Source organism: Papaver somniferum, unplaced genomic scaffold (genome assembly GCF_003573695.1).
Source record: "Papaver somniferum cultivar HN1 unplaced genomic scaffold, ASM357369v1 unplaced-scaffold_125, whole genome shotgun sequence".
Lineage (NCBI taxonomy): Eukaryota > Viridiplantae > Streptophyta > Magnoliopsida > Ranunculales > Papaveraceae > Papaver > Papaver somniferum.
This window is the reverse complement of record NW_020621603.1, coordinates 12,997,190-13,024,064: the sequence shown is the minus strand read 5'-3', so window position 1 is coordinate 13,024,064 and position 26,875 is coordinate 12,997,190. Positions and strand designations below refer to the sequence as shown.

At 37.6% G+C, this 26,875-nt stretch overlaps 3 protein-coding genes across 3 annotated transcripts; all 3 read left to right on the top strand.

The window, feature by feature from the left end:
• The first annotated feature begins 5,701 nt into the window (after positions 1 to 5,701).
• On the top strand, positions 5,702 to 6,541 carry LOC113331321. The gene has a single exon (XM_026578041.1). It carries the CDS (start codon positions 5,702 to 5,704, stop codon positions 6,539 to 6,541), a length of 840 nt encoding a protein of 279 aa, XP_026433826.1.
• Positions 6,542 to 12,304: 5,763 nt separating this feature from the next.
• LOC113331476 (hydroxyproline O-galactosyltransferase GALT6-like) lies at positions 12,305 to 15,909 on the top strand. Its single transcript, XM_026578187.1, has 7 exons — positions 12,305 to 13,307; positions 13,530 to 13,762; positions 13,851 to 14,141; positions 14,250 to 14,378; positions 14,465 to 14,638; positions 14,934 to 15,041; positions 15,488 to 15,909. Exons 1-7 carry the CDS (start codon positions 12,443 to 12,445, stop codon positions 15,695 to 15,697), a joined length of 2,010 nt encoding a protein of 669 aa, XP_026433972.1. The 5' UTR covers positions 12,305 to 12,442; the 3' UTR covers positions 15,698 to 15,909.
• Positions 15,910 to 24,933: 9,024 nt separating this feature from the next.
• LOC113331319 lies at positions 24,934 to 26,361 on the top strand. Its single transcript, XM_026578040.1, has one exon. It carries the CDS (start codon positions 24,934 to 24,936, stop codon positions 26,359 to 26,361), a length of 1,428 nt encoding a protein of 475 aa, XP_026433825.1.
• Positions 26,362 to 26,875: the final 514 nt, after the last annotated feature.

The window sequence follows — 26,875 nt, the reverse complement described above, 5'->3', positions numbered from 1 at the left end:
ATGCACATATTTTCCAGCTTTTTCAGTGTTGTGCCCCACACTGATAGAACAACCACGATTAACGACTCTCTAAATTTATTTTGACTTCTGCGTTTGGATACAAATCTGCTTCTGACTTTTGCTTCTCCAGAAATCGAAGTCAGAAGCAAAATTATTTTGTTTCACAAAAGTTAATTTTTCGACTTCTAGAAATCGTTTTGAAATCTGACGGCCAAACTAACTTTTGACGTTTCAACTTCAAAAAATCGAAAAGCTACTTCTGATGTGCTATCCAAATAGCCTATTTATACCTTTAAAAGGTGTTGACGTCACCCGTCTCATGCTTTGCAGTCAACTTCAGTGATTTCCTTCTCCACATGTATTAACAAAGGGACATATTCGAAATTACTCCCTCCGTTCTTTTTTTATAGGCCAGTTTTGTTTTTAGCAAAATTTAAGGAAATTAAGAGAACTAATCATTGAAAGTGGTCCTCATGACACTTGTCAATAAAAGAAGTGAAGTGAAATGGTCCCCATGACAGTTGTTAGCAAAAGAAGTAAAGTGAAGTGGTCCACATGACACTTGTCATCAAAAGAAATTAAGAGAAAAATGGTCCCAAAAAATTAAAATAACATTTGACTTTCCCAATTAGAAAACTGGCCTATTTTTTTGAAACTTTTATTTATAGAAACTGGCCTATTAAAAAAGAACGGAAGGAGTATAATATAACATTTACTCCATCACGTTTTGCTTCTTAGATGTCTTTCTGGCAAGTCCTCCTTATCTTGGTGGTGGGCAAATAGCTGATATCAGATATCGTAGCGAATGGAGTAAGTTACGTCTTGTGAATTTCACTTAATTTGGATGACCAATAAACAGAAAACTCATCAGTAATATGTCCTCACTGTAGCCTCTCACATACGTGTCTCGCAGCTCTTCTCATTGCATGGTTTTGTCCTTATTTGTTATTTTTCTATGTTTTCTGCAGAAGGAAAAAAATCCCCGAGTCAAAAAATCGAGCAAACATTAAAATTCATTAGGTAATTAATTACCTTCCTATGTTATTATTGTCCGGGGATGATGAAGAGTTTTCGTGGTGTATGTACTATACCTCATCACATAAGATCTACTCCACATTTCTACTCTGCTAAAGTTGTCTCACAACCCACAGTTGCTCCACAACCCATGGTTGCTAGAATTGGCCTCACTGACTGTGCAACAAAATCCAACCCGGAGGTAATTCTTGGTGAGAACCGACGATTTCCTAATCCAAATGGCACTACTTGTACGATATGTCTGTCGAATTTTTAACCTAAAGAAAGTCCGAAGAGTATGCCGATGTGTAAGTATTGTTTTCATGCTAATTGCTTGGAGCAGTGGCTTCGAGTGAATGCGCCATGTCCTGTTTCCCGAAAATCTCCACTTCCCTAACAGCTGCTACATAAACATCTCCGCCGCTAATTAGTATTGTTCCTATAATAAACATAAACCTTATTTATAATTTTTGTATAGTACTAATTCGAACAAAACACCTTGTGCATAAGATTTCCGAATAAGTCTGGTGGTTTTAGTGCAACGTCATCCATATTTCTGTTGATGCATTTAGATTATAGTTTGGCAGTGCTGTGATAAATGGGTACCTATGACTACAGTCTCTGAAGAGTAGCCTGATATAATCACTACAGTTCTATGAAGTTTACAGAATAACCAAACACATTTTGATGTGCGCACATTAAAATTCGGCCTTTTTGGATTTAACATTTTGGAATCTCAACAGGCTTCATGTTGAAACAAAATACGGGGTTTGATTCAGAGACTTTATAGAGATGTGCAAAGTTAAAATCCCAGGTGTCTATGAATTTGGTTCAGAAGCATATATGGGCAACTTATGAGTCAAAATGCAAGAAAAGATAAACAAAGTACAAACATAAAAAAAGTAATCATATATCATACCTATTCCTTCTCGTAAACACTTCAGCTACAGATACTCTGAAGTGGTTTTCTTTTAGGAGACACTTTACTATTAAACTCAAAGGAACAAACCGTGCTTCAACAAACAATAGCTGAAGTGAACTTAATAGTTATTGCAACAATGAAATAAGCCAACTTAAAAATTTAGGAAGAAAGTCAAAGATTATCATTGTTGCAATCTCCACCGCATCCTTAAAACTTCAGAATTTTTTCTAGTGGCACACTGAGGCGATTATGAAGAACCGTGGAACCTAATCTACAAAGTCCAACGAAGAAGAAGTGATCAGAAAATTAAGAGGTTTCTATTAAATATAGCCCACACATAACACATTTATTAACCATAATTCAAAAAGTATAAGTTAAAATGAAAAGTCAAAAGTTAAAATGAAAAACCAAACAGGTTTTTATTTTGACATTGATTTTTCATTAACGATTAAACTTAAATCTCCCTCTTACTCAAAATCAACATAAACCCTAATTTTTTTTCTTAATCATACTTAAAATTAATTATCATTGTTCTTTTGGTATTCTCACAAATTGAAAAATTGTTATAAACCCTAATTCTTATTTTCCCCCGAAACGAAATAAACTCTAATTCTATTTTTCTCTAAAATATTTTTTTCTTAATAATGATTATATTAAAATTGATCTAAGTGTATATTCTAATTGTTCTCTTAAAATATTCCACAACAACATCAATAATAAGATTTTGTTCTTTTCCTACCACCATTCTCCTACAAATCCATAAACATAATCTATAAAACAAAATCTCTAAGGTAATTTATTTATCTTCTGAATCATGATTACACTAAAATTGATTGAGGGAATTGATTCTTATTCAAAAACATTAACTATGACAAATATCTTACATAAATTTAATTAGATAATTAACTTCTTGTTGTCGTTCTTGATGTTGATTTAGGGATTTAATGATTATCTTATTTTGGGCTATATATAATAATTATGTATAATTTTTGTGGGCTATGTAGAATGATTGAAAAGGTCTGTTTGGTTAGCATAAGCACTCATTTGGATGGGTTATGGTTAATAAATGTGTGGGCTACATTTAAGAGAAGCCAATTAAGAAACACGCGCAACTGATCCAAGAAAGTAATATCTCCTATTCTCTGTTTGATTCGGTTTGATAACCCACGCCTAAAAAATCAAAAAAAGTGAAAGGTTAATACTTGAGAAATACGAAATCAAAATACTGTAATACCACGAAAAACATAAAAGACCATAATTGTATATTATGTCAAAAATCAAATAAACCCATATGCTAGAATTCGTATATGTTGAAACTGAAATTGCTACATCTCTTCGTACATGTTAACAAATTCAGAAGACGATTACGGAAAAATCAGAAATTGTTGCGGAAGAGAGATTAAAGAAATTTTAGAGGGAAAGAGATCGTAGAAGATGTACGATTTTCTACCATTTTCTCTAGAATTCAAGCTTTTGGCCTAACTTTCAATGAGAGGCCAACAATTTCAACTCAAACTATATTTACAAAAAAAATTTTTCTTGCACCCCCATCTTAAAATTCCTGGCTTCTCCCCTGCGTCTTGTTTTGGTTTTTCACATCCTAACACTTGCAAACGGCGGGTGCCCCAAAAAAAAGTAAATCAAAATATAAAAAAACAATTAAGAAAACAAAACAAAACAAAGTTTATGGTAAAATGATTCACATATTGCCATAATTAGTTGAATCATGTTTGCCAGTTTTGAGTATAAGATCGGGTCGTATGGAGATGCCCAAGCTCTTCCCAAATGACTTTACACATCAGCCTGAAAAGGGCCAGCCCTAATGGCAATTCCCTGAGAAATCAAAGGACGGCTAATGGTTAGCCGTTTTAAGCAAAAATAACGGAAAGGCATCAACCGTTCTCTTCAGAACGGATAGTCATCACCCGTTGTGGCATAAACAATAAAGAATCAATGAAATAAACTTCTCCTCTTTTCAAAATAAAATTACTCAAAAACATAAAAACTCAATCCAATATCAAATCCAAACATCAACAGAATTTGCCAATTTGAATTTTCCCAGTCTCTGTAATTTAGCAAATTCTTTATCCCATCGATCTCTTGGGAGACAAAAATAAGAACCTTTTTTAGTTTGAATTAATAACATTAAATAACTCAGAAACCAACTAGAAGAAGCAAAAGGAGATGGATTCTCAATCACTAGATCATGATAATCTTCAAATACAATCTTATACATTCACTGGCTCACGATTATGATTGCTACCCAGATTGTAAAATCAATGATAAATCTTGAATGATATGCCTTTTCCATAAACTTCACAGATTTAATGAAACTCATTCAAATCTTTCGATGAAGAAGATGTTTGAACTAAGCAGACTTTGGTATGTATTGAAGGAGAAGATGAGAAACCAAGATGAATTGGTTAGAGAGAGATTGAATGTTGAAACTTTAGATGACCTAAACACGTTCCTTAGCCTCTGGAAGAAGAAGAAGTTTCTTTAAAAACGGATAATGAGCAGCCGTTTTAAGAGAACGGACAACCATTGGCCTGTTTTTTGTTGTGGAACGGTTAATGCTACGGAAAATGGGTCATTTGTCCAAATATTTTTAAAACATGGTTCAAATGGACGAGTAAAAATTAGTATGGGTGAAATGGACACCAAAAAAATAGCAAGGATGAAACTGGATTCATCCTGACTTAAACTTAAAAAATAGCTAGGATCTAGAAGCATCCTTATGTAAATTAAAAATAAAAAAAATATTTGAAAATGGGTAGGATGAAACTGTTTACATCCTTGATATTTTTATATTTTTGTCCATTTGAACAATATCAAAATCTAAATGTCCTTTTCACCCGGAAATTGTTGATTTTGGTCTTTTAAACCAATTTTGTGTAATGATTATCCGTTTTACGCTTTTTGAGAACGGCTAACCATTGTCTATTTTCGGAGTCTTCCCGCTGGGATTTCCCCACACCAGGGAAGCCTTGCGGGAAGAGGCACTTATGACCACGGTTTTCTTGCTGGGTTGGGCATGCCCATAAGACCCGGTCTAAGATCCGCTCATTTTAATAACAGGGTGAGCATTATTAAGCAGAAACATACATGCAATCCACCAAGAGAACAATATCCATCGCTCATCAATCTAATCATTCTATATCCAGAGTCCAGACTCTTATTTTGCTTTTATATATCTCGTTTTCTGTTGTGTATTGGATGGCCCACCATTTATTGCTCCAGATAAGTCTGGAAATACTTTCACCTCCTCTACATTACGGAATTTCTGAGTGTGACTGACCACATTTTGTGGATCCTACTTTTGTTAAGGGATAAGATTAGTCCCTTTTAGATTAACATAAAATGCATTAGTGTTTTAATTAAGAGCCTCGTTTGTGGACTCGTGGCAAATACTACAGCCACTGTATACATGCATAGGCGGTGAGTTTGGGCTATAAATAGCCTTGAGCACCTGTGTAATTGGATATATGGAAAGAAGAAATGTACAGTAATTAATTCCATGCCTTTTCTCTATACCCGTATGCTTTATGTATACTATACAGTATTATACTTGAAGTATTAGTATTTGGACTAATATAATTAGTAGCTGTTTGGGATCGTATACACGATTGTCTCTGCGAACCAGTCCTTTCATAAGACGTTATCAGCACGAATCGCTCCCGACGCTCGACGGCCAAGCTACTGCTGTTCAACAACTAAAATACAGGGAGTATAGGTAGTTGTTGTTCCTTTGAATACTTTTCTTAAATGGCAAATCTAACGAAACTCGAATTCGCAGGTCTTGACATCTCAGGAAATAATTATATTTCTTGGGCACTTGATGCCGAGCTTCATTTGGAAGCTAAATGCCTCGGGAAAACTATTACGGAAGGAGACAACGCGTCCAATCAGGACCGCGCTACGGATCTAATTTTCGTTCGCCATCATCTCCATGATGATTTAAAAAGGGAATATTTGACAGTTAAAGATCCATTTACTTTATGGAACTGTCTGAAAAAACAGTTTGACCACCTGAAGTTGGTCATACTTCCAAAAGCTCGGAATGATTGGTTGAACTTGCGGCTGCAAGATTTTCGATCAGTGGCAGCTTATAATTCTGCTCTATTTAAAATTACCTCGACATTAAAATTGTGTGGGGAAAATGTCACTGACGAACAAATGTTAGAGAAAACATTTACAACTTTTCATGCCTCGAATGTGCTCCTGCAGCAGCAATATCGAGAGCGTAAATTTACAGAATATTCCGAGTTAATTTCCTGTTTGTTGATTGCAGAGCAGAATAATGAGCTTTTTTTAAGAAACCATGAAGCTCGTCCTGTTGGTTCCGCAGCGGTGCCTGAAGCACACGCTGCTACGCATTTTAGACGAGGAAATAATCATGGTAACAAAGGCAAACATGGAAATGGTAAAGGAAACCAACGTGGGGGCCACAAAAATGAACGAGGAAAGGGTGTCCGTTACAAGCCGTACCAACGGCCGCTAAAAACTGCGGAACCAAAGAAACCGAAGCAAGAAAAGGGGAAGGGTTCTTCTAATCAACCTTCTCAGAAAAGTGTTTGCTATCGGTGTGGCTTAACTGATCACTGACAGCGTACCTGTCGTACGCCAGAACATTTTGTTAGGCTCTATCAGGCGTCCCTGAAGCGACCTGCCGAAGACATAGAAACAAATTTAATTGAAGCCAATCCCCCCAGTACCAGTGATACCCACTTGGATGTATCTGATTATATCGTCGACCTTGAAAGTGGCGAGCCTAGTCAGTTTTCTTTTGATAAGCTGTAGAACTGTTTCTTCCTTATGCCCTGTAGTATATTTCCTTGTGTTTTCTGTATGTTTCTTTTTTTTTCTCTCTTTTCTCTTGTTGTAATTTTGGGTGTGTTCTTTTTTGGTGATGTATACCACATTTTTTTGGTGTAATATAAGTGGACATTTTGACTACAAAATGTTTAATTTTCCCCCGTCTATTTGTGTTGAAGGATATGGATTCCAGAAGTAATATATCCAAAATGGACGATGGGGATGTTTGTTTGGTTGACAGTGGAACAACAAACACAATTTTTCGAACCCATAAATATTTTATAACCTTGAAGAGGTTTAAGGGTAATGTGAATACCATTTCGGGTTCGAGTAACATGATAGACGGCTCCGGAAGAGCGTGTATCATTCTACCAGGTGGTACAAAATTAATTATTGAAGACGCCTTATATTCTACCATATCCCAAAGGAATCTGTTGAGTTTTAAAGATATTCGGCGTAATGGTTACCACCTTGAAACAGCGGATGAGCATAATATGGAGTACCTGTATATTACTTCATCTGCCTCGTGCCAGAAGCACGTTGTGGAGAGGCTTAAGGCCATCTCTTCTGGGTTATATATTACGAGAATTCGAATAGTCGAATCTCATATTGTCATTAACCAGAAGTTTAATGACCCTGAATTATTCAAGCTTTGGCATGACCGGCTTGGACACCCAGGCTCTACCATGATGAGTAGAATAATACAAAATGCTCATGGACATCCGTTACAAAACCAGAAGCTTTTGTTAAGTAAGGATATGAATTGTGTTGCTTGTTCCCTTGGAAAACTGGTTATAAAACCATCCTTAACCAAAGTTATTATTGAGTCACCAACATTCCTACAAAGGATACATGGTGACATTTGTGGGCCTATCCACCCACACTGTGGACCATTTCAATACTTTATGGTATTGATAGACGCATATGCTAGATGTTCTCATGTCTGCTTATTATCAACACGTAATGTTGCATTTTCCAGCCTGCTTGCCCAAATTATTCGGCTGCGAGCCCATTTTCCAGACTTTCCTATTAAGTCCATTCGACTTGATGGCGCTAGCGAATTTACATCTAAGGATTTTGATGCTTATTGCCTCTCAGTTGGTATTGATGTCGAGCATTCTGTAGCACATGTGCACACTCAGAATGGATTAGCTGAGTCTTTTATAAAGCATATTCAGTTGGTTGCTCGACCCATGCTTATGAGGACTAAATTACCAGTTTCTGCATGGGGACATGCTATTTTGCACGCAGCGGCTTTAGTCCGACTTCGACCAACTGCTAGCCATCAATACTCCCCTCTACAACTTGTCTTGGGGAAGCAACCAGATATTTCGCACTTACATGTCTTTGGTTGTGCTGTTTATGTGCCTATTGCACCACCACAACGCACTAAATTCGGTCAACAACGTCGCCTTGGTATCTATGTTGGTTTTGATTCACCGTCTATTATAAGGTATTTAGAGCCTTTAACAGGTGATGTCTTTACAGCTAGATTTGCAGATTGTCATTTTGATGAGACACTTTTCCCGCCGTTAGGGGGAGAAGATAAACCGTCAAAGGAACGGCGTGAAATATCTTGGTACACACCAAGCCTGTCTCATCTTGACCCTTGCACTAATCAATCTGAAATTGAGGTGCAAAAGATTATACATCTGCAAAATATTGCAAACCAAATGCCTGATGCATTTACTGATACTGGTCGAATTACAAAATCCTATGTGCCTGCTAGAAATGCTCCATCTCGGATTGATGTACCGACGGGACAAATTGGGAGCCCAGCGGCAAACGAGTCATCAAAGCCATGCCTGAAGCGTGGACGACCAATTGGTTCAAAAGATTCTGTCCCTCGAAAGAGGAAGAGCCAATCTGTCTCAATCAAAGGTAGTGCTCCTGAAGAGGCTACAGATAGTGCTCCTGAAGAGACAATCAAAGAACGATCCACTTTCTCTGATGAACCTCCTGAAGAGAATAAAGTCTCCGCTGAGACACAGGTACCTGTGAATGAGGAAATTTCCATAAATTATGCATACGACAGAGAAGTGTGGGATCGCAATACAATAATTGTCGATGATATATTCTCATTCTCAGTAGCTACTGAAATCGCCACAGATAATGATGGTATTGAACCACACTCTTTAGAGGAATGTCGACAAAGAGACGACTGGCCTAAATGGAAAGTGGCAATCCAAGATGAATTGGAATCTCTCTCTAAACGCAACGTTTTTGGGCGCCCAATACAGACACCAGAAAATGTGAATCCTGTAGATTACAAATGGGTGTTTGTAAGAAAGCGTAATGAGAGCAATAAATTCGTTCGCTATAAAGCACGACTAGTGGCAAAGGGTTTCCTACAGAAACCTGGGATTGACTATGAAGAGACATACTCCCCTGTTATGGATGCAATTACCTTTCGATATTTAATTAGTCTGGTAGTCTCTGGAAGGTTTGACATGCATCTAATGGACGTGGTCACTGCGTATCTATATGGCAAGCTAGATACAGATATTTATATGAAACTTCCGGAAGGATTCAAATTACCTGAAGGGAAACCACGTCATATGTATTCACTAAAATTAAATAGAGCTCTATATGGATTGAAACAATCCGGGCGAATGTGGTATAATCGCCTCAGTGAATACCTAATAAAAGAGGGATATGTAAACAATCCTATTTGCCCATGTGTATTTATTAAAAAGACAGAATCTGGAATTGCAATAATAGCTGTATATGTAGATGACATCAATTTAATTGGAACTCCTGGTGAACTCTCCAAAGCAATTGAATGCTTAAAGAGGGAGTTCGAGATGAAAGATCTCGGTAAAACAAAATTTTGTCTTGGCCTACAACTTGAGCATTATGAAAGCGGAATTCTTGTCCATCAATCCACTTACACAGAGAAAATCTTGAAACGTTTTAAAATGAACGAAACATATCCGCTTAGCACCCCAATGGTTGTAAGATCCCTTGATCCCAAAAGAGATCCATTTCGTCCTAAAGAGGAGGATGAAGCACTTCTTGGTCCGGAAGTACCATACTTAAGTGCAATTGGGGCTTTATTATATTTAGCAAAATGTACCAGGCCCGATATTTCTTTTGCAGTAAATTTACTAGCCAGGTATAGTTCTGCGCCAACAAAAAGACATTGGACAGGGGTAAAACAGATTTTCCGTTACCTTCGTGGTACTACTGACATGGGTTTGTTTTACTCGAAAGATTCTTTAGACTATCCACAGATAACAGGATATACGGATGCTGGATATCTATCAGATCCGCACAAAGGAATCTCTCAGACAGGGTACGTTTTTACCGTTTGCGGTACTGCAATCTCATGGCGTTCCTGTAAGCAAAGCATTCCATCTACTTCCTCGAATCACTCCGAGATAATTGCTCTCCATGAAACAAGCAGAGAATGTGTATGGTTGCGGTCATTAATCGAACACATCAGAAGCTCTTGCGGTATGACTTCCATAACTACTGTGCCAACGACAATTTGTGAAGACAACTCGGCGTGCATAGCACAAATGAAAGAAGGCTACATCAAGGGTGATAGAGTAAAGCACATTTCACCGAAGTTATTTTATTCTCACCACCTTCAGAAAAATAAGGAGATTGATATCCAGAAGATACAATCTTGTGAGAATTATGCTGATCTATTCACCAAGTCTCTGCCGACTAAAGTTTTTCGGAAGTTGGTATATGGAATCGGAATGCGCCACATGTACAAGCAGAAAAATTAACGGAGGTTTTGTTCAGGGGGAGTTTTGGACTATAACGCGCTGTACTCTTTTTCCTTCGCCAAGGTTTTGTCCCACTGGGTTTTCCTTGTCAAGGTTTTAACGAGGCAGCATACGCGTGTCCAACACCGTTCTAAGATTTTTGTTGTACTTTTTTTCCTTCGTCCGGGTTTTTTCACACTGGATTTTACCGGAAAGGTTTTAATGAGGCAACGTTCTTAGAAATGGTGGTCCAAGAGGGAGTGTTGTGTATTGGATGGCCCACCATTTATTGCTCCAGATAAGTCTGGAAATACTTTCACCTCCTCTACATTACGGACTTTCTGAGTGTGACTGACCACATTTTGTGGGTCCTACTTTTGTTAAGGAATAAGATTAGTCCCTTTTAGATTAACATAAAATGCATTAGTGTTTTAATTAAGAGCCACGTTTGTGGACTCGTGGCAAATACTACAGCCACTGTGTACATGCATATGCGGTGAGTTTGGGCTATAAATAGCCTTGAGCACCTGTGTAATTGGATATATGGAAAGAAGAAATGTACAGTAATTAATTCCATTCCTTTTCTCTATACCCGTATGCTTTATGTATACTATACAGTATTATACTTGAAGTATTAGTATTTGGACTAATATAATTAGTAGCTGTTTGGCATCGTATACACGATTGTCTCTGCGAACCAGTCATTTCATAAGATTTTCTTTATAAAATTTTGTTATTGTACGCAGAAAATGATAATTAACATAGTTGGATGTAACGTGGAAGAATGGGACCGTCTTTTGCCAGGCTTAAAACAGAAACAGAATGTATATCACATACACATGGAGAAACATTACCCTGTCCTTTTCCGGATATCTCTATGTATGAACAACTTATTCCATTGTCGTTTTTATATTTATTTTCGATTGGAAAAATATAATAAACTTTGTCTAGTAAATATTCTTTTAATATTAGAAAAAAAAATGTATACAATTTAGTGAAGGTTCCGAACACTTATACCCTATCTGGGAAGCTAGAAGTAAAAATATTTCTACTTCTCTATAAGCAAAAATCAGTTTCAAAAGTATTTTACTACACAAAATGTTTTTCTGTTCTGTTTCTAGAAATTATTTTGAAATAGTATCGCCAATTTGATTTCTAAAAATCAAAATCTTGTTCTAGCGCGTTTGGATACACATCCAGAAATAACTTTTTAACTTTTAATAATCAAAAAATAAGAAGTCAGTTTGGGCGTAGAATTTCAGAACGACTTCTAGAAGCTGAAAAGTCGACTTTTTGTAAAGCAAAATATCTGGATTTCCGACTTCTGTTTCTGACTTCTATTTATGGAGAAGCAAAATTATATCCAAACGCGCCAAACACCTTATTAGACAAGGTCTAACGGTTAAACAAAATGCACATTGTTGTTTAACAAACAAAACAAGCTCAGGTACATTCCTATGTATTGCATTAGAAGCTCTGCCACTCTTGCATATCCTTCCGTCCATTTTTGAACTTGCAATGAATTTAGGCTTCACAAAGACACGATGAAACGGTATAAGACGTGATAAGTTTAAGTGCAGTGCACAAATAAATGATCCCTTAATTGCTTGGCATGATTTTTCTAAAAATCCTCTCCTCTTATTTTTAAATTTATTAATTAATGTGAGTACTTTTCTTAATTTAGAATTAAAGGAATTTTCATTTTTTTTAAATAATTTGCTCCATTTTTTTAAAAAATATCTTATTAACCCGTTAAACTTTATAAATTTGAAATTCATAAAAAAAGCTCTTTTGAGTGCTTATTAACGTGCAACGGCCTTTTTGCTGACATATACTTCCATTTTCTTGATTTAGTGCTAGGGTTTGTGGGAGAGAATCCAATTCCAACCCAGAATTTCATATAATTCTGGAGTGGTGGAATTCCAAACTTTTTATTTTCAGGGTTCAGGGAATTCGAGAGTTTTGATTTTTAGGGATGAAGAAATCGAATGATAAATTCGTTTCATTGAGTAAACAAAGATCAGTACAAGTTTTATTCTGTATAGGATTTGTATATTTACTGTTAATGAGTTTAGAAATTCCATTGTTTCTCAAAACAGCAACTAGTTTATCTTCATTACCATCTGAGCTGAATAATAATATTAATGGATTTCTTCCATTTCAGCTTGACAGTGAAGAAGAATTACAAAACAAAGAATCCCCAATTAAACCTAAAGATCATGTTCCTTTCAGAATTGCTCAAAAATCAAAGAGAAAGTTGAAGACCGAGTATAAAACAATATCAGGTTTGATTTTTCAAGAGAATTCTTTCGATATTACTAGTCCTAAAGATGGGTTTTCAGAGTTACAGAAATCTGCAAAACATGCATGGGAAGTAGGGAGGAAGTTCTGGGAAGAGGTTGAATCAGGGAAAATTGAGGAGAATATTGGGTTAGAAAAGAAGAATCGATCTGAATTATCATCATGCCCACATTCAATTACACTAACAGGAAGTGAATTTGGGGAAAAAGGTAAGCTGTTGGTGTTACCATGTGGGTTAACACTAGGATCACATATTACCCTTGTGGGTAGACCATATGATGCTCATTCTGAACATAACCCAAAGATTGCACTTGTCAAAGATGGGTCTGATTCTGTGTTGGTTTCACAGTTTATGATGGAGTTAAAAGGTTTGAAAACTGTGGATGGGGAAGATCCACCTAGGATTTTGCATTTTAATCCTAGGCTTAAAGGGGATTGGAGTGGTAAACCTGTAATTGAGCAGAATACTTGTTATAGGATGCAATGGAATACTGCTCTTAGGTGTGAAGGTTGGAAATCAAAAGCTGATGAAGAAACTGGTAAGCTACTTTGCTGATCAATTTCTTGTTGAACTATTTTTGCTTGGTTTTCTTAGTTCAATCTTTATAGAATTGTTGTGAAATGTTTGCCTGTTTGGTTATTTCGACGTAGTTCAATTTCGATATAATTGGAATCGTATTCACTTGTGTGTTTTGTAAAGTGCTATTTGCTTGAAAAATCATGGTAATTATGTGGTCTGAGTAGTCGTTTGGACTGTGTAGTTGATGGGCAGGTTAAGTGTGAGAAGTGGATTCGAGATGACGACAATCGATCAGAGGAATCAAAGGCGAAATGGTGGTTAAATAGGTTGATTGGTCGAACAAAGAAGGTTACAGTTGATTGGGCATTCCCGTTTGAAGAGAAGAAGTTGTTTGTGCTTACCCTTAGTGCTGGCTTAGAAGGTTATCATGTCCATGTTGACGGGAGGCATGTAACCTCTTTCCCTTACCGCACCGTAAGTAACTTCTGAAGCCTGCATTTAGTATTATTTGAACCTTGATATGTATTTCCTTTTCCACTCACTTCTGTTTATAATTTAACAGGGATTTGTTCTTGAGGATGCTACTGGTTTATCACTGAATGGGGATATTGAAGTGCATTCCATTTTTGCGGCTTCCTTACCAACATCGCATCCAAGTTTTGAACCACAGAGGCATCTAGAGATGTCTAGTGCTTGGCAAGCCCCACCTCTTCCTGATGGACCTGTGGAACTTTTCATCGGTATCCTTTCTGCTGGAAACCACTTCTCAGAGAGGATGGCTGTGAGGAAGTCATGGATGCAGTCTAAACTGATCAAGTCAGCAAATGTGGTTGCTCGGTTCTTTGTAGCACTGGTATGACTGGACAACACACACGTTAATATTTTATCTTTGAATACGTAATCAGTGCAAGAGAGTAATTTGATTTGTTTTCTTAAATGGATGTTTATGATTTAATGGCAGAATGGAAGAAAGGAAGTGAATGTAGAGCTAAAGAAAGAAGCAGAATTCTTTGGTGATATTGTTATTGTCCCCTTTATGGACAGTTATGACCTTGTCGTTTTGAAGACTGTTGCAATTTGTGAATACGGGGTAGGTGCTGAAATGGACTTGAAATTACACATAATTTCTCAATTCCAGCGAGGGTATTTATCACTAATGTTTTTGTTTATTTACAGGTTCATGAAGTTTCTGCCAAATATGTAATGAAGTGCGACGATGATACATTTGTAAGGGTGGATGCAGTACTCAAAGAGGCAAAGAAAGTGCCCGAGAATAAGAGCCTCTATGTGGGTAACATGAATTATTACCACAAGCCTTTGCGTGATGGTAAATGGGCAGTGACTTATGAGGTATGATTGACCATTCAGTGTATGTTTATTTTGTCTTGGTGTAACTTCATATTTTTGCACTAGAGCAGTGTGGATGATATCTCATGTTGTATTAGTACATTCTTTCTACCGCACATCATTTTAGACCTGCAAGTTCGTTCACCTGGTTGGCTTACACCAGCTTGTCAGAACATCTGAAGTTGACCTCAGACTATTATTGTTTTCTTGTCCATGTTATGCTCAAACTCAATTTTGGTATGTCGAACCTTCAAAGGTGTTTCACTCACAATTGCTTCTTTTCATTGGGCTCTTCCAGGAATGGCCAGAAGAAGCATATCCAGCATACGCAAATGGACCAGGCTACATAGTGTCATCTGACATTGCACAATTCATCGTATCTGATTTTGAGAAACACAAGCTAAGAGTAAGCCACATCAAACTTCATCCATTCTGTTTCTTAAGTTATGATAAGTCTACAAGCTTCATGTTACACCTAAGTTCCATGAATCGATGAGACCCAAATGGAATCCAAGGGATGTATTTTTGGTAATGAAAATCAGATCATATTAAAATTGGTAAAAGCTCATAACATTCATCCTAGAATTCATCGAAGCTGGTTGAAATTCAGCAGTATAATGCATAATGCGAAAACCCGTAAAATAATCTCCACCAGCATCCAACAGTGTCCAAGTTGTAGATTACGCTGAGCTATTCAAGGGCAAGGTGTCCTGGCCAGAAATTATTCCCCTGGTCATCATCTCCTTCTGGGCCTACTAGCCCTCTCAATCACTTTCTCTAGGCTAATCATTGGTAAACATAGCGCAAGTGATGATTAATTGACAAAATCTCACTGTTTTTTTTTGTTTGTAGCTCTTCAAGATGGAAGATGTGAGCATGGGAATGTGGGTGGAACAGTTCAGCAACAAGACCCAGGTGGAATATCGACATAGCCTGAGGTTTTGTCAGTTCGGATGTATCGAAGATTATTTGACATCACATTATCAATCACCAAGACAGATGATATGCATGTGGGAGAAGTTACAGAAGAAGGGAAAACCTCAGTGCTGCAACATGAGATGACAACAACGGACCTTCGTTTTCATAGAGAGATAGGAGACATAATTTTACATGGATATAGTAAGTCTTGTTTGGGCAGCGGTAGTCTTTACATTTTCCCTTTCACTTGTAGTATTATGGGGAAGAAGTGGACACTAAAAGCATTACTAATTCAGTAACCATTTTTTGATATCGTTTATGCAAAGCGATTTTATTAAATAAAAATCCCGGTTTTTCAAAATTATATTGGGTTAAAATAATGGAGTATAACTAGAATTAGAGTGTTGATTACATGATGTACATACGAAATTCATCACAGCGAACAGGTGCCAGTGATCCCAGTGCGTAGCAGAGTCCCACCATTGCGACCAGAACCCCCACTGAACCAGATGCAGGGCGGATCCCCTCCACAGGGACAGGGGAAGCTATCAACATTTCTCCCCATAGAGCATTTTTCAGCCCTTGTGCCCATCTGAGGCTCTTGATTACAATTGCATTATCCTTTCGAAACTCTCCTCGCCACGATCAGGCGATATTGGGAACCTTGCAAACCACTTTGTGTCTCGGTTGCAATAATAAAAACCGTCAGAATTTTCCGGTTGTACGAAGATTAAATTTGCTCCTCTAAGAACTTCAATAGAAGCATTTCCTTTGTAATTCCATGTTGTGTCATGGGGTATTATGAACTGCTCTTCGACCCACTCAATGCCACCATCTGCATCTTCATTAAGTATCCATAGGGAAGTGGATTGAGGCGATGGATGATGATCCACTACAGCTATGCAATCATCAACTTCTGTCAACTGAATAGGTTGTGTGCGTTTAAAGTTCTCAAAGGCAGCAGCTTCCGGGATTGGAATAACTCTGAATTTTTCGGTCTCAAAATCAAAACCCATGACTACTTCACCTCCGTTTCTAGTATACTGGAATCGCCAATACATAGAACCATTTACATAATAAGGCCTTTCCACATGGGCACTCTCACTTCCAACGCAATAGGGTGGGACTGCATCAATTCTTCTCCATGTATTTTCACCAACCGTCAAGATTTCAACAATTTGGTCTTCAGCGTCAACTTGTTGATCAGCATCACCAGCCACTGGACAGTACTCAGGTGCACTAGACTTTTTGTTTATACCACTTGATATGCAAATGACTTTATGTTGATTGCTTTTTGGACAAAATCCGAGCTCAATGCAGTCGTTTACACGTCTATTCTCCTCCTCCTGATTTTCTTTTTCGCGAACCACAGTAGTTTCAATCCAGTCAGACCTTTCTCTAGTGACTGGATTCTAAAGAAGAAATGTGTTCCAGGTGCTAATACATACCCAACCATTCACGGTTTGTCTTGGTAATGTATACCGAAAAACACCACCTTTTAATCTTATGTTGCTGATACTTGTTAATCCTTTTTCAGGTGAAGCAATTTTTAATTGCACACCGCGACGTGTATACCGCATAGATAGTAATTGTGGATGATTGCGAGTGTCCATTCCTACAGCATGCAGTAAATCCCGCAGATATGTCCATCTTGCTTCTAAGCCTCTAGGCCGCTCTTTTTCATTCTTTTCCACCCATTGATCCAACTCAGATTCCACCCAATCGGTCCAGACCGATATCCGAGGAAAAGCAGCTGTTTTCCAGAACTCAAAGCTCGAACGATCCGTGCACACCACATCGATGATCTGATGTCTCCACCGCAGAATCGATGTCCCCCAAAAATCTCCCTCCATTAACTTAACCACCATCTTCTTCTCCTGGTTATCTTTAATATCTGATTCTGACCCATCACTAAAGTGACGAGGAGGGGAAATCCTCCTTCGATTAAGCGAATTTTAGGAGTTGAGATGCTCTTCCAAATTGCTCTCATTCTGCTGATTCCCTATCTCTCGTCTCAGACACCTAAATAAAACGAACAGAACCCTAATCCTAATGGCTGATGTCCCCCGTTTATATGTCTAGGGTATGACTGACCCTTACCGTATTTGTGTGTTTGGAACTTTGGAGGTATTATCGACTCTCCTCAAAAAAGTAGTGAGAAATCCAGATGCAGATGAGGTATCATCGACTCTCCTACAAATCCTAATGCGAAGCGGGTGGGTCTCGATGCACCTCGCTAAGTGATTATATCGGGCGATACACAGTTAACTTTGTAATTTTATGGCATTAGAGCAACTGCAGTGGTGCGAGTATAACCAAAGATTAAAGACCAAAAAAAAACGATCAAATTTGAGTTTAGTCTGGTGTGTGACGTTACGGGTAGAAGACTAAATTTGATCGAGCATGTACTATACGTTCGCCTGGTGTGGGGCGTAAACTATACGTACGCCCGATGAGATTCCAAAAAACAAAACAAAAAAGAACAAAAAACAACAAAAAAAAATGGGGCGGAGGTATAAAGCCCGCCCCATATATAAAGTGAATAAAAAAAAAAGAGTGGGGCGGAGGTATCATAGAAGATATAAAAACGGTCTTTGAATGTTTTTTTTTAACCATTTTTAGTAATTTTTTTCAACTAACATGCATAATTTGGGTTATTGAAAATTATAATTTCAAATAGATCTGGCTCGTTAACAATCAAACATGGACAAATTCGAACTTATAGACTGACTCAAATTAATTTTGGGAATATTATTGAGGAACAAATTGATATTAATTTTAATTTATCTGTTGGGTTATGGTTGCAGTAACATTAACATATTGATATTTGTAGGATTGTACAATAATCTGAACAATGTTTTTGGGTTGATTTTTTTTGTATGTGAATGACATGGAATTGTAATTATAAGTATGTTATGCTATAATTTTGTTCACGGTGGTCCTTGCTAAAGCTAAATGATAGCATATGTGCTATAGTTTGAATGCCAAATTTAGCAATATGACAAGGACCAGTCTGAGAACTGGACTAACTTAAGGTTAGTTATTACATGTTTTGGAACTAACTTTATTTATTTTGATTTACTATTGGTTGTTGTTTTTCTGTTAGCTTGATAAAGTGATCAATTTAATAAATATGGACGTTAAGGCAACTCCAATGAGACTAGCCTAATTTGATAGTTTGCCATGCCATGTGGATGGACAAACTCATTTCTGGACAATGGTGTTGATGGTGAGTTTATAAATTGTAAAATTGCTCTGCCCTGGTCGCAGAAGTGTAATATATCCTCGACCCAATATCAAGATTAAGAATTTTTATTCACAACTTGTAATCCAAGTAGCTTGGCAACAAATGGTTTCTTTTGCACCTATTGCATATTGACCCTGTAAGTTGTTCTTTTAGAATGTTTTGAGGTTATGTCTATTTGTTCACAGGCTTTTGTGCATGATCCTCTCATAAATTGGCGCTTTTCAGTTTCAAGGAAGTCCTTACTAGCACTCATGTCCACCCAGCTGTGAATAGTGAAGAACCTGCGCCCAGTAAGGAGATACCTCAAAGAGGTGCTGGTGGAAGGAACTTCTTCAGATATTTGTATTTTTTATAGAGATACTTTGGGTTTTAAGTTTTGCAGTGTCAGAGTGATTTCATACAGCTATTGATCATTCTTGTACAGGCTGTCAACCAACTTAGTGATGCTAATGCCAACGAAGTTTTAAATTTGCTTGTTGTGTCTCTTCTTTCTGTATGGCCCCTCATATATTATTATAGGCCAGGGGAAGGTAAAAACAAGGGCTTAGATCGGTTTCTATGGGCATGGAAAACTCTCAAGTTCGCCATTTTGCACCCACTATGGAGCTGGCTAATCGGCAAACAGGCCTGGCCAAGTGGCATTACCTCTGGCGGTTGAGACTCCACAGTTAAGTCATTTTAGAATATTTTAAAACACTATCTCTCCTACTTTTTTTTTTATTTTAATACTTACTTTTACCCTGTACGGATCCCACTAAATATATTAAAATCTAATAAATACCCCCCCTACACATACAAATAATATTTTTATTAACAAGGGTTTCACTTATCATAACAAATATATTATTTTATCTGATATTTGGCAGTTTTATCTAATATTTGCCAGTTTTTCCATAGTGGAGAAACAGATTTACCATGCCAGTTTTATCTAATATTTGCCAGTTTTTCCATAGTGGAGAAACAGATTTACCATGCCATGGTTTACCTAATATTTGGCATTCCATAGTGGAGAAACAGATTTGCCAGTTTTACCTAATATTTGGCATGGCAACACTACTTTTATGCCTTACCCCATAGGAACCGGCCTTAACGATATTATAGTATGTTGAATTAAATCTATACATATATCATACATGTGTTCACTTCATAAAGAAAAAGATTCACCTTTGGTACTAAAACAAAGGCAACTGCAACAAAATACTTTGGGTCGGATAATCCCATCTTGGCAGACAAGTCTAGCAATTATCTGTGCCATGGTATTATCTGAACTTCCAATTTCGCTTGCCGCATCTTTTGACGACTACTTCCATTTATTATCATTCCTGTTCAGATCTTTCTACCTGAAAATTGGTGGGACGCTACCTGAAAAGACAAATATTAACTCCATGAAAGATCTAAAGTTACCTGGTCAAGAATCTTACCACAAAAAGAAGAGAGAAAAGGTGAGCATAGATAAAGAGAGATATATAGGCAACTCTGCATCTTGATTTAAAAGCAAAAAACGAAAGATTAGTCATGGATTCTTAAAAACGATTCGAACACATTGAATTAAGCTATAGAAAGGTGAGACAACTTCACCTTCACCAATCCTGGATTGCATTAATAATTCCTAAGAGAAACTGGATCGTATGTATCCATATCTCCTTGGTTAAAATAAAAAACCAAAGTATATGAATTACACAAAATCAAAACATGTATATGTTCACTATGTAATGAGAGAAACTAGGATTAAATACAACTAATTACCATGAAATATAAACTTTGTTTCGTATGTTTAAATAGTTGAGTTAATATGGCATCTCAACTGAACAATAAAATAATAAAGTTAATATGGCATCTTTGTAGAATAATAAAACATCAATAAGCTTTAGAGCAGATGGGAACAGAAGCTGACATATGTGGATTTCCTATTTTGTGATCACTGGAAATGGGATCTCAATGAGTACCGAAAGGTCTTCTTTCAAAACTCTACCATGGATATCAAAGCTCTACCAAGCATAACTAAACATATCAGAGAAACCACACAGGGCAGATATATATGGTTCAAATGTCAAGATGTGTTGAAACAAAAAGGAACAAATAGGGCTTGAGAACATATTAAAAACCACAAGTAGGGCCTCAAGCACTTAATTTCAGTTGAATAATGTTAAGATGTAGTTACGGCCTCAAGCATGAAAACAATAACATATATTGAACCTAAATCCACCATATGGTACATCAGGCACTTAATGAACAAAGGATTAAGAGTGTAACAGTTATGTGTGGCAACATAAATTCCCAATTATTTCCAATGAGCAGGATTCTCAAACAACCTACTAGCCCAATTATGCAAAGCCCTGATGGTTTCCAAGAGTAAGCGATTGATTGCCAGCTAAACAACCTCAAGTCATCTGATTAGCTTTTATCTCGATCAAAATTCCAACAATTTTTCAATACCATATCCCAAAATGACGCTTGTAACATGAACATGAAGCATTAAAATCCAGCTCTCAGTGACGCCTAATTGATGTAAAATATACTTTGTACTTGGTCAAACATGATCTAACAGGCCAGATTGCCAGGATGACAAATCTTAGAGCCATCCATATAATTAGACTAGATGACTGCTGCAGTACTAGGGCCGACCAACATTCCAACAATTCCAATTGATTTTAAGTAGTAAAAAAGATACTCACGCTATTATAAAGTATTGATCGAATCTACTTAATATAACATGTCTCCAAAAACGTTAGTAATACTAGATGTACATTTTTGATCTCGTAAGGACAATCTCTTTTCGGTACGGCTGCCAAATAAATAAGTTTTGGGAGCTCGTTGGCGATCTGCTAAGGAAAAGGGGAGAACGGGTATACAATTGCAATCACCCAAGGCAACTGCTTGATGATTAATAGTTACGGTGGATATAGTTTCTTTCTTATACTGGGTCTAATGGTCCTCCAGGATTCAAGCTGAATCCTGGAACCACATCAGCAAAACGCTTTACCTAGCCGCAGTGGTAACCCAGGATCCGACACTGGAACGCCTTTAGAATTGGCGCGACACGCCATTAGAAATGGCATATCATTGAAATAAGAGCACGTTCCATTAGGAATGGCGTATTGACTTCGTTGACCGGTACACACGCCATTTGTAATGGCGTGTCCGGGTTAAATCCTGAAACACGCAGCGATTCTTCTTCTCTTCTCCTCTTCTCTTCTTCTCTTCTGTATGTTTAGTTCTTTCAACAAAAAATAAGAAACGGGTTAAGAAGATTCAATGGTGTGTCGTAAAAAATTGGTGGGTGTTTAGGTATAATCTCAATAGGGTTTGTTCCAGCCGATAAGGGGAAGCTTTGGGTGGTATTTTTGTTGATTTTCATCAACAAATCAAAACTAGGTAACAAATTTTAATTTTGATTGATTTTCTTTATTTGTTGTTCATGATAGTTACTCATAATCGGATCATTGAATTGTTTATATTGTCATGGAATAGTAACACAAAATTTTAATTGATTTGAAAATTATTCCTTTGAAATTAGGGTTTTGGATATTTGGGTTAATTTAGGTGAAACACAAATTATTTGATTGATTGAAGTTGAATCCTCCAATGGCGTTATTTGAATGATTGTAGTTGAATTGGGCATATATAATGTGTGGAAGATTACATGGGTGAATATGATGTTGACAATATGATTTTGTTTGATGTTTTCATATGGGGGTTGTTCATACGTAATGTGAATTTGATTGTGCATAGATAATACCGGTGGATGTTTGTTTGTTATTAAAATTTTGATTGTGGTTATTGTTTGTTTTAGGCAATTATGGAGCATATCGATTTGTCTAGGTTTGAGAAGTTATCTGAAATATCTCAGAATAATGTCCGTTTACAGCATAAATGTGAGAACTTGAAGCATAGACGTTTTAAATTTAGGGGTAGCTGGACCACGGTAAATGATTTTTACCAGATTGTGGTTGCTAATAACCCTCGTGCACTGCTCTTGCTTCATATGTGTGGCTTTTCTTCCGTGTTTCAATTTAAATTTAAGTATGCGGATAATGGATTAATTGAAGCTTTACTTGAGAGGTGGTGGAAGAAGACTAGAACCTTTCATTTCCATGAGTTTGAGATAGGTTTGACCCCTCTAGATTTCTATTGGTTGACCGGTATTCCAATTGGAGGAGGTAAACCAATCCCACAATTACCAATCGAAACACCCACGTCTGAAGAAATTGTAGCTATGGATGATAAATAATTACGGGGTGTGTTAGATCATTTAGCAGTTAAAAAACATTTTGAGAAGAAAAGTGGCGACTATGAGTCAAAGGCACTTACCATCCGTCTTTCTCACTTGGATAATTACATAGTAAGTAGGAAACCTCCTGCTGATAACACTGATATTTCCGATGATTTGACTAGGAAGTTCTTTCTTTGGTATATTGGGTCTTTTTTTATTCCCAATTGTACCGGTACAGTAGATAAACGGTGGTGTTCAGTGTTGGATGATTTGGAAGAGGTAGGTTCTTATGATTGGGGTACTCCAATTTTGGGTAATTTGTACAAACATATGGATGAATGGAGTTTGTGCGTACGATCAGATATGGGTGGGATGTGGATGATCTTGGAATTCTGGTATTATTTTTATTTTCGTAATTGTCAGCCTGTTCTAAAAGACGACCTAGAAGATGATAAACTTGATGCACACCCAGCTATTTCTTTATTTTGTGGCACGAACCTTAAGTGGGGGGGACAGGTAGATCTTCACAAACACTCTGTGTCTGATTCACGTGCTCAGATAGACATGAGGATGGGAGACGCGTTAATTTGGGATCCTTGGTTCGGGGATAGCTCACACCAACAAACTGAACACTTTCAGATAACACTTGAGATGTCTAAGAGGAGATTTGTTTTCAAGGATGTTAAGGACGGAACAAGAGTTACTTCTTATTTGGCTGAGAGATGTATGAGGCAGGTTGCAGGGGTAATAGTTATCCCATGTAATCCCCCTAGTCTAGATACGGTGTCTAGTCAGACGGAGCTTGTCAATGGTGACCACTTTAATTATGTCTCTCAGACTTATATTCTCAGTTTTGGACAAGTCATAGCGTGGGAGCTCTTTTGACAGAAACAGCTCACCTAAACACACGTGATGATCTTGGAGTGGGGCACATTGGTATACCCCGGAGTTTGATGCCCCAGTACCCACCACCTACCATGTCTTCCCAGTCATACAAATACCACCAAGCCGGACCGTCCATGACACAACTACCAAGCGTACAATGGGATGTGCCATTCTACAAAGACTCGTTTGAAGATCTAGATCCAGTCTCGAGGCAACCAAACCCATACAATTTTTCTAATATGAATGTCTCAAAGGTTAGACCAGTTATTTTCCATTATAATTTTCATTTGAGAAGTATACCTTATTACATTAGTATGTTAACAAACTTAATCTTAATTTTTTAGGAAGAAACGGCCCAGTTTGCGGCGGACACTTACCGGTGCCTCCTCTCTACTAGACAGACAGTGTTCGATGAGTCTCGTCGACGAGACTTGTATAACACCACCACTACACATCATAGTCAGGAAGAACATATTAATGCCCGCACTTATGACGCGGGTGTATCATTGGAGGAAACCCAACGTCGTCGTAAGCGACAAACAGGAGATCCTGGTACATCTAATGCGTGTTATGTCCCTTACGGTCTTGAAAGTAACGTTCATGTTCAGCCCCCCACGCCAATGGAGCAGAGCTCGCCAAATAACAGTGATTCACTAAACTCTTTTGATTTGTTAGGCCTAAGCTTAGGTGGGAGTTGGCAGGGTAGTGTTCATGGTAGTGGCCAGATAGGTGAAGATAGTGATGATATGGATGTTGTGCCAAACACCCAGTTTTTTCCTCCTATGTAGTGAAACTAGTTAAAAAGGTGTTAATTAGCTATGGTTTAGTACATGTTTGTAAATGTATGTTCTTATTTAATATGTAGTTTGTATATCTTAATCTTAGTTGCACATCGTCTTATACATATTATGTTTTTTCGTCTTATTAAATTTAAGTGTCTTTCATAGTATATTTTAGAACAAACTACACAGTTAAATTTGTATGCCATGTCTTGATACATAAAAATTAAAAAGTTGACTTTATTTTAGCTGTATTATGGATTCAATTATCGCTAGATATATGCGACAACGGAGAGAGTTTGCATACCCCCAACCGTCATCATACACCGAACGGTACCTTGATGATAGTCATGGAGATTACACAATCATGTATCAGGAAGTGTTGCAGGAGGCGCACGATTTGCACCAACCAGAACCAACGGTTGTTTTGACTAGAAGAAGCATAAACAGATGCCGTGTAGAAGCGGATGCTAGGATGATGCAGGACTACTTCAACCCGGGTTGCAGATTTGGACCTAAGCGTTTTAAGGCCCGCCACGGTTTGCCCAGAGAACTATTTCTTAGATTATTACCAGAAATGTGCGCCCAAGATGAGGACTTTCGGCAACGGAGGGATGCTTGTAACATTCCGGGTCACTCCCCTCATATGAAAATGCTCGCTGTCATGAAACACTTAGCGAAGGGGGTGGCGGCTGATAGCCTTGACGATTACACTGGAATGTCTGCGTCTACAATATACATGTACGTAAAAAAGTTTATGGATGCATTACTTTGGCTTTTTAACGATCGTTACATGAGGCGCGCAACAACCGAAGATACAAAGAGGCTATTAGCTGAGAATGAGGCTCGTGGATTTCCTGGAATGCTTGGATGCCTCGATTGTACCCATTGGGAGTGGAGGTGTTGTCCTACTGACGAAGAAGGCCGACACGTTGGACAGTATAAGAAACCAAATCTTGTTTTACAGGCTGTTGCATCATACGACAGATGGTTCTGGCACTGTTACTTTGGTGCGCCCGGTGCTAACAATGACTTAAATGCTTTGGACCAGTCGGGTTTGTTTGATAGAGAGAAGAACGCGTTGGATCCTCCTTGTGAATTTCGCATCAACGGTCACGTGTACAGACATGGATACTATTTGGTTGACGGAATCTATAATGAAATTCCTGGGGTTGTTCATGGTTATAAGAGACGTCAGACTATGCCGGCAATCCATAAGAAATTTAATGAATACCACTCTACGAAGCGGAAGGATGTGGAGCCTGCTTTTGGGGGTATAAAATCCAAATGGGGTATAATTAGGAATCCTTGTCGTTACTGGTTTCTTCGTGACTTAAACACAATTATGAGAGCTTGTACAATAATTCATAACATGTGTGTGGAGTATGAATATCGTGATAGGTTATGGGCGAGGTATGATGGAAAAGAAGAAACACCTCTGGTACAAGGTAACGTGACTGAAGCGCGTGCTTGTTATAGAAGCCATGCCCGCTGGAGACACTTGCAAGCAGATATAACGGAGCACATCTGGCAGCGTCACATTCAAGGATTGCGAGACGGAGAAGTCGGCCACGTGGAGGTGCATGATGCCCTCCCAATTTCAGATCATGGTACCACTGATGTGGATGAGGACGCTGATATTTATCCAAGTGATGATGATAACTTTTATCAGAACGGAGAGTAGACTGCAATTGTGTTTAACCTCCCAATACTCCGTAATCATGTTTTATTTTCTAAGACTTTTTATGCATTTTTACTTTATTACATATAACACTATCAGGTGTTGTTTTATTATTTATTAAACTCTTTTATAATATGTATTAAACTCGGTTTCAGTTTGTATGAAACTATAATGCTTTTCATAGTTACTTATTTGTACCGTTTGTGTAATCCATTTTTATGATATCGGCTATGTACAACTGGTGAACAACACGCGCGGTAACAGTTATTGACCTCAATTTCTTTGAAACGGTATTCTCCCTATTTACAAATGACCCTATATTCACATTAGGGTTGTTACCATTTATAAACGGCCATTCATGTTCATAAGCGTCCCTTTGGTATTGGGGGGTGATACTATAAAAACGCCAGTAAGCTTACCCTTCAGTATCATATCCACAGAGTGTTTTACTCCTCTTGCAGAAACATATCTCGACCTTCCTATTAAAGGTCTACCAAATTACCCATTCAACTTTCAC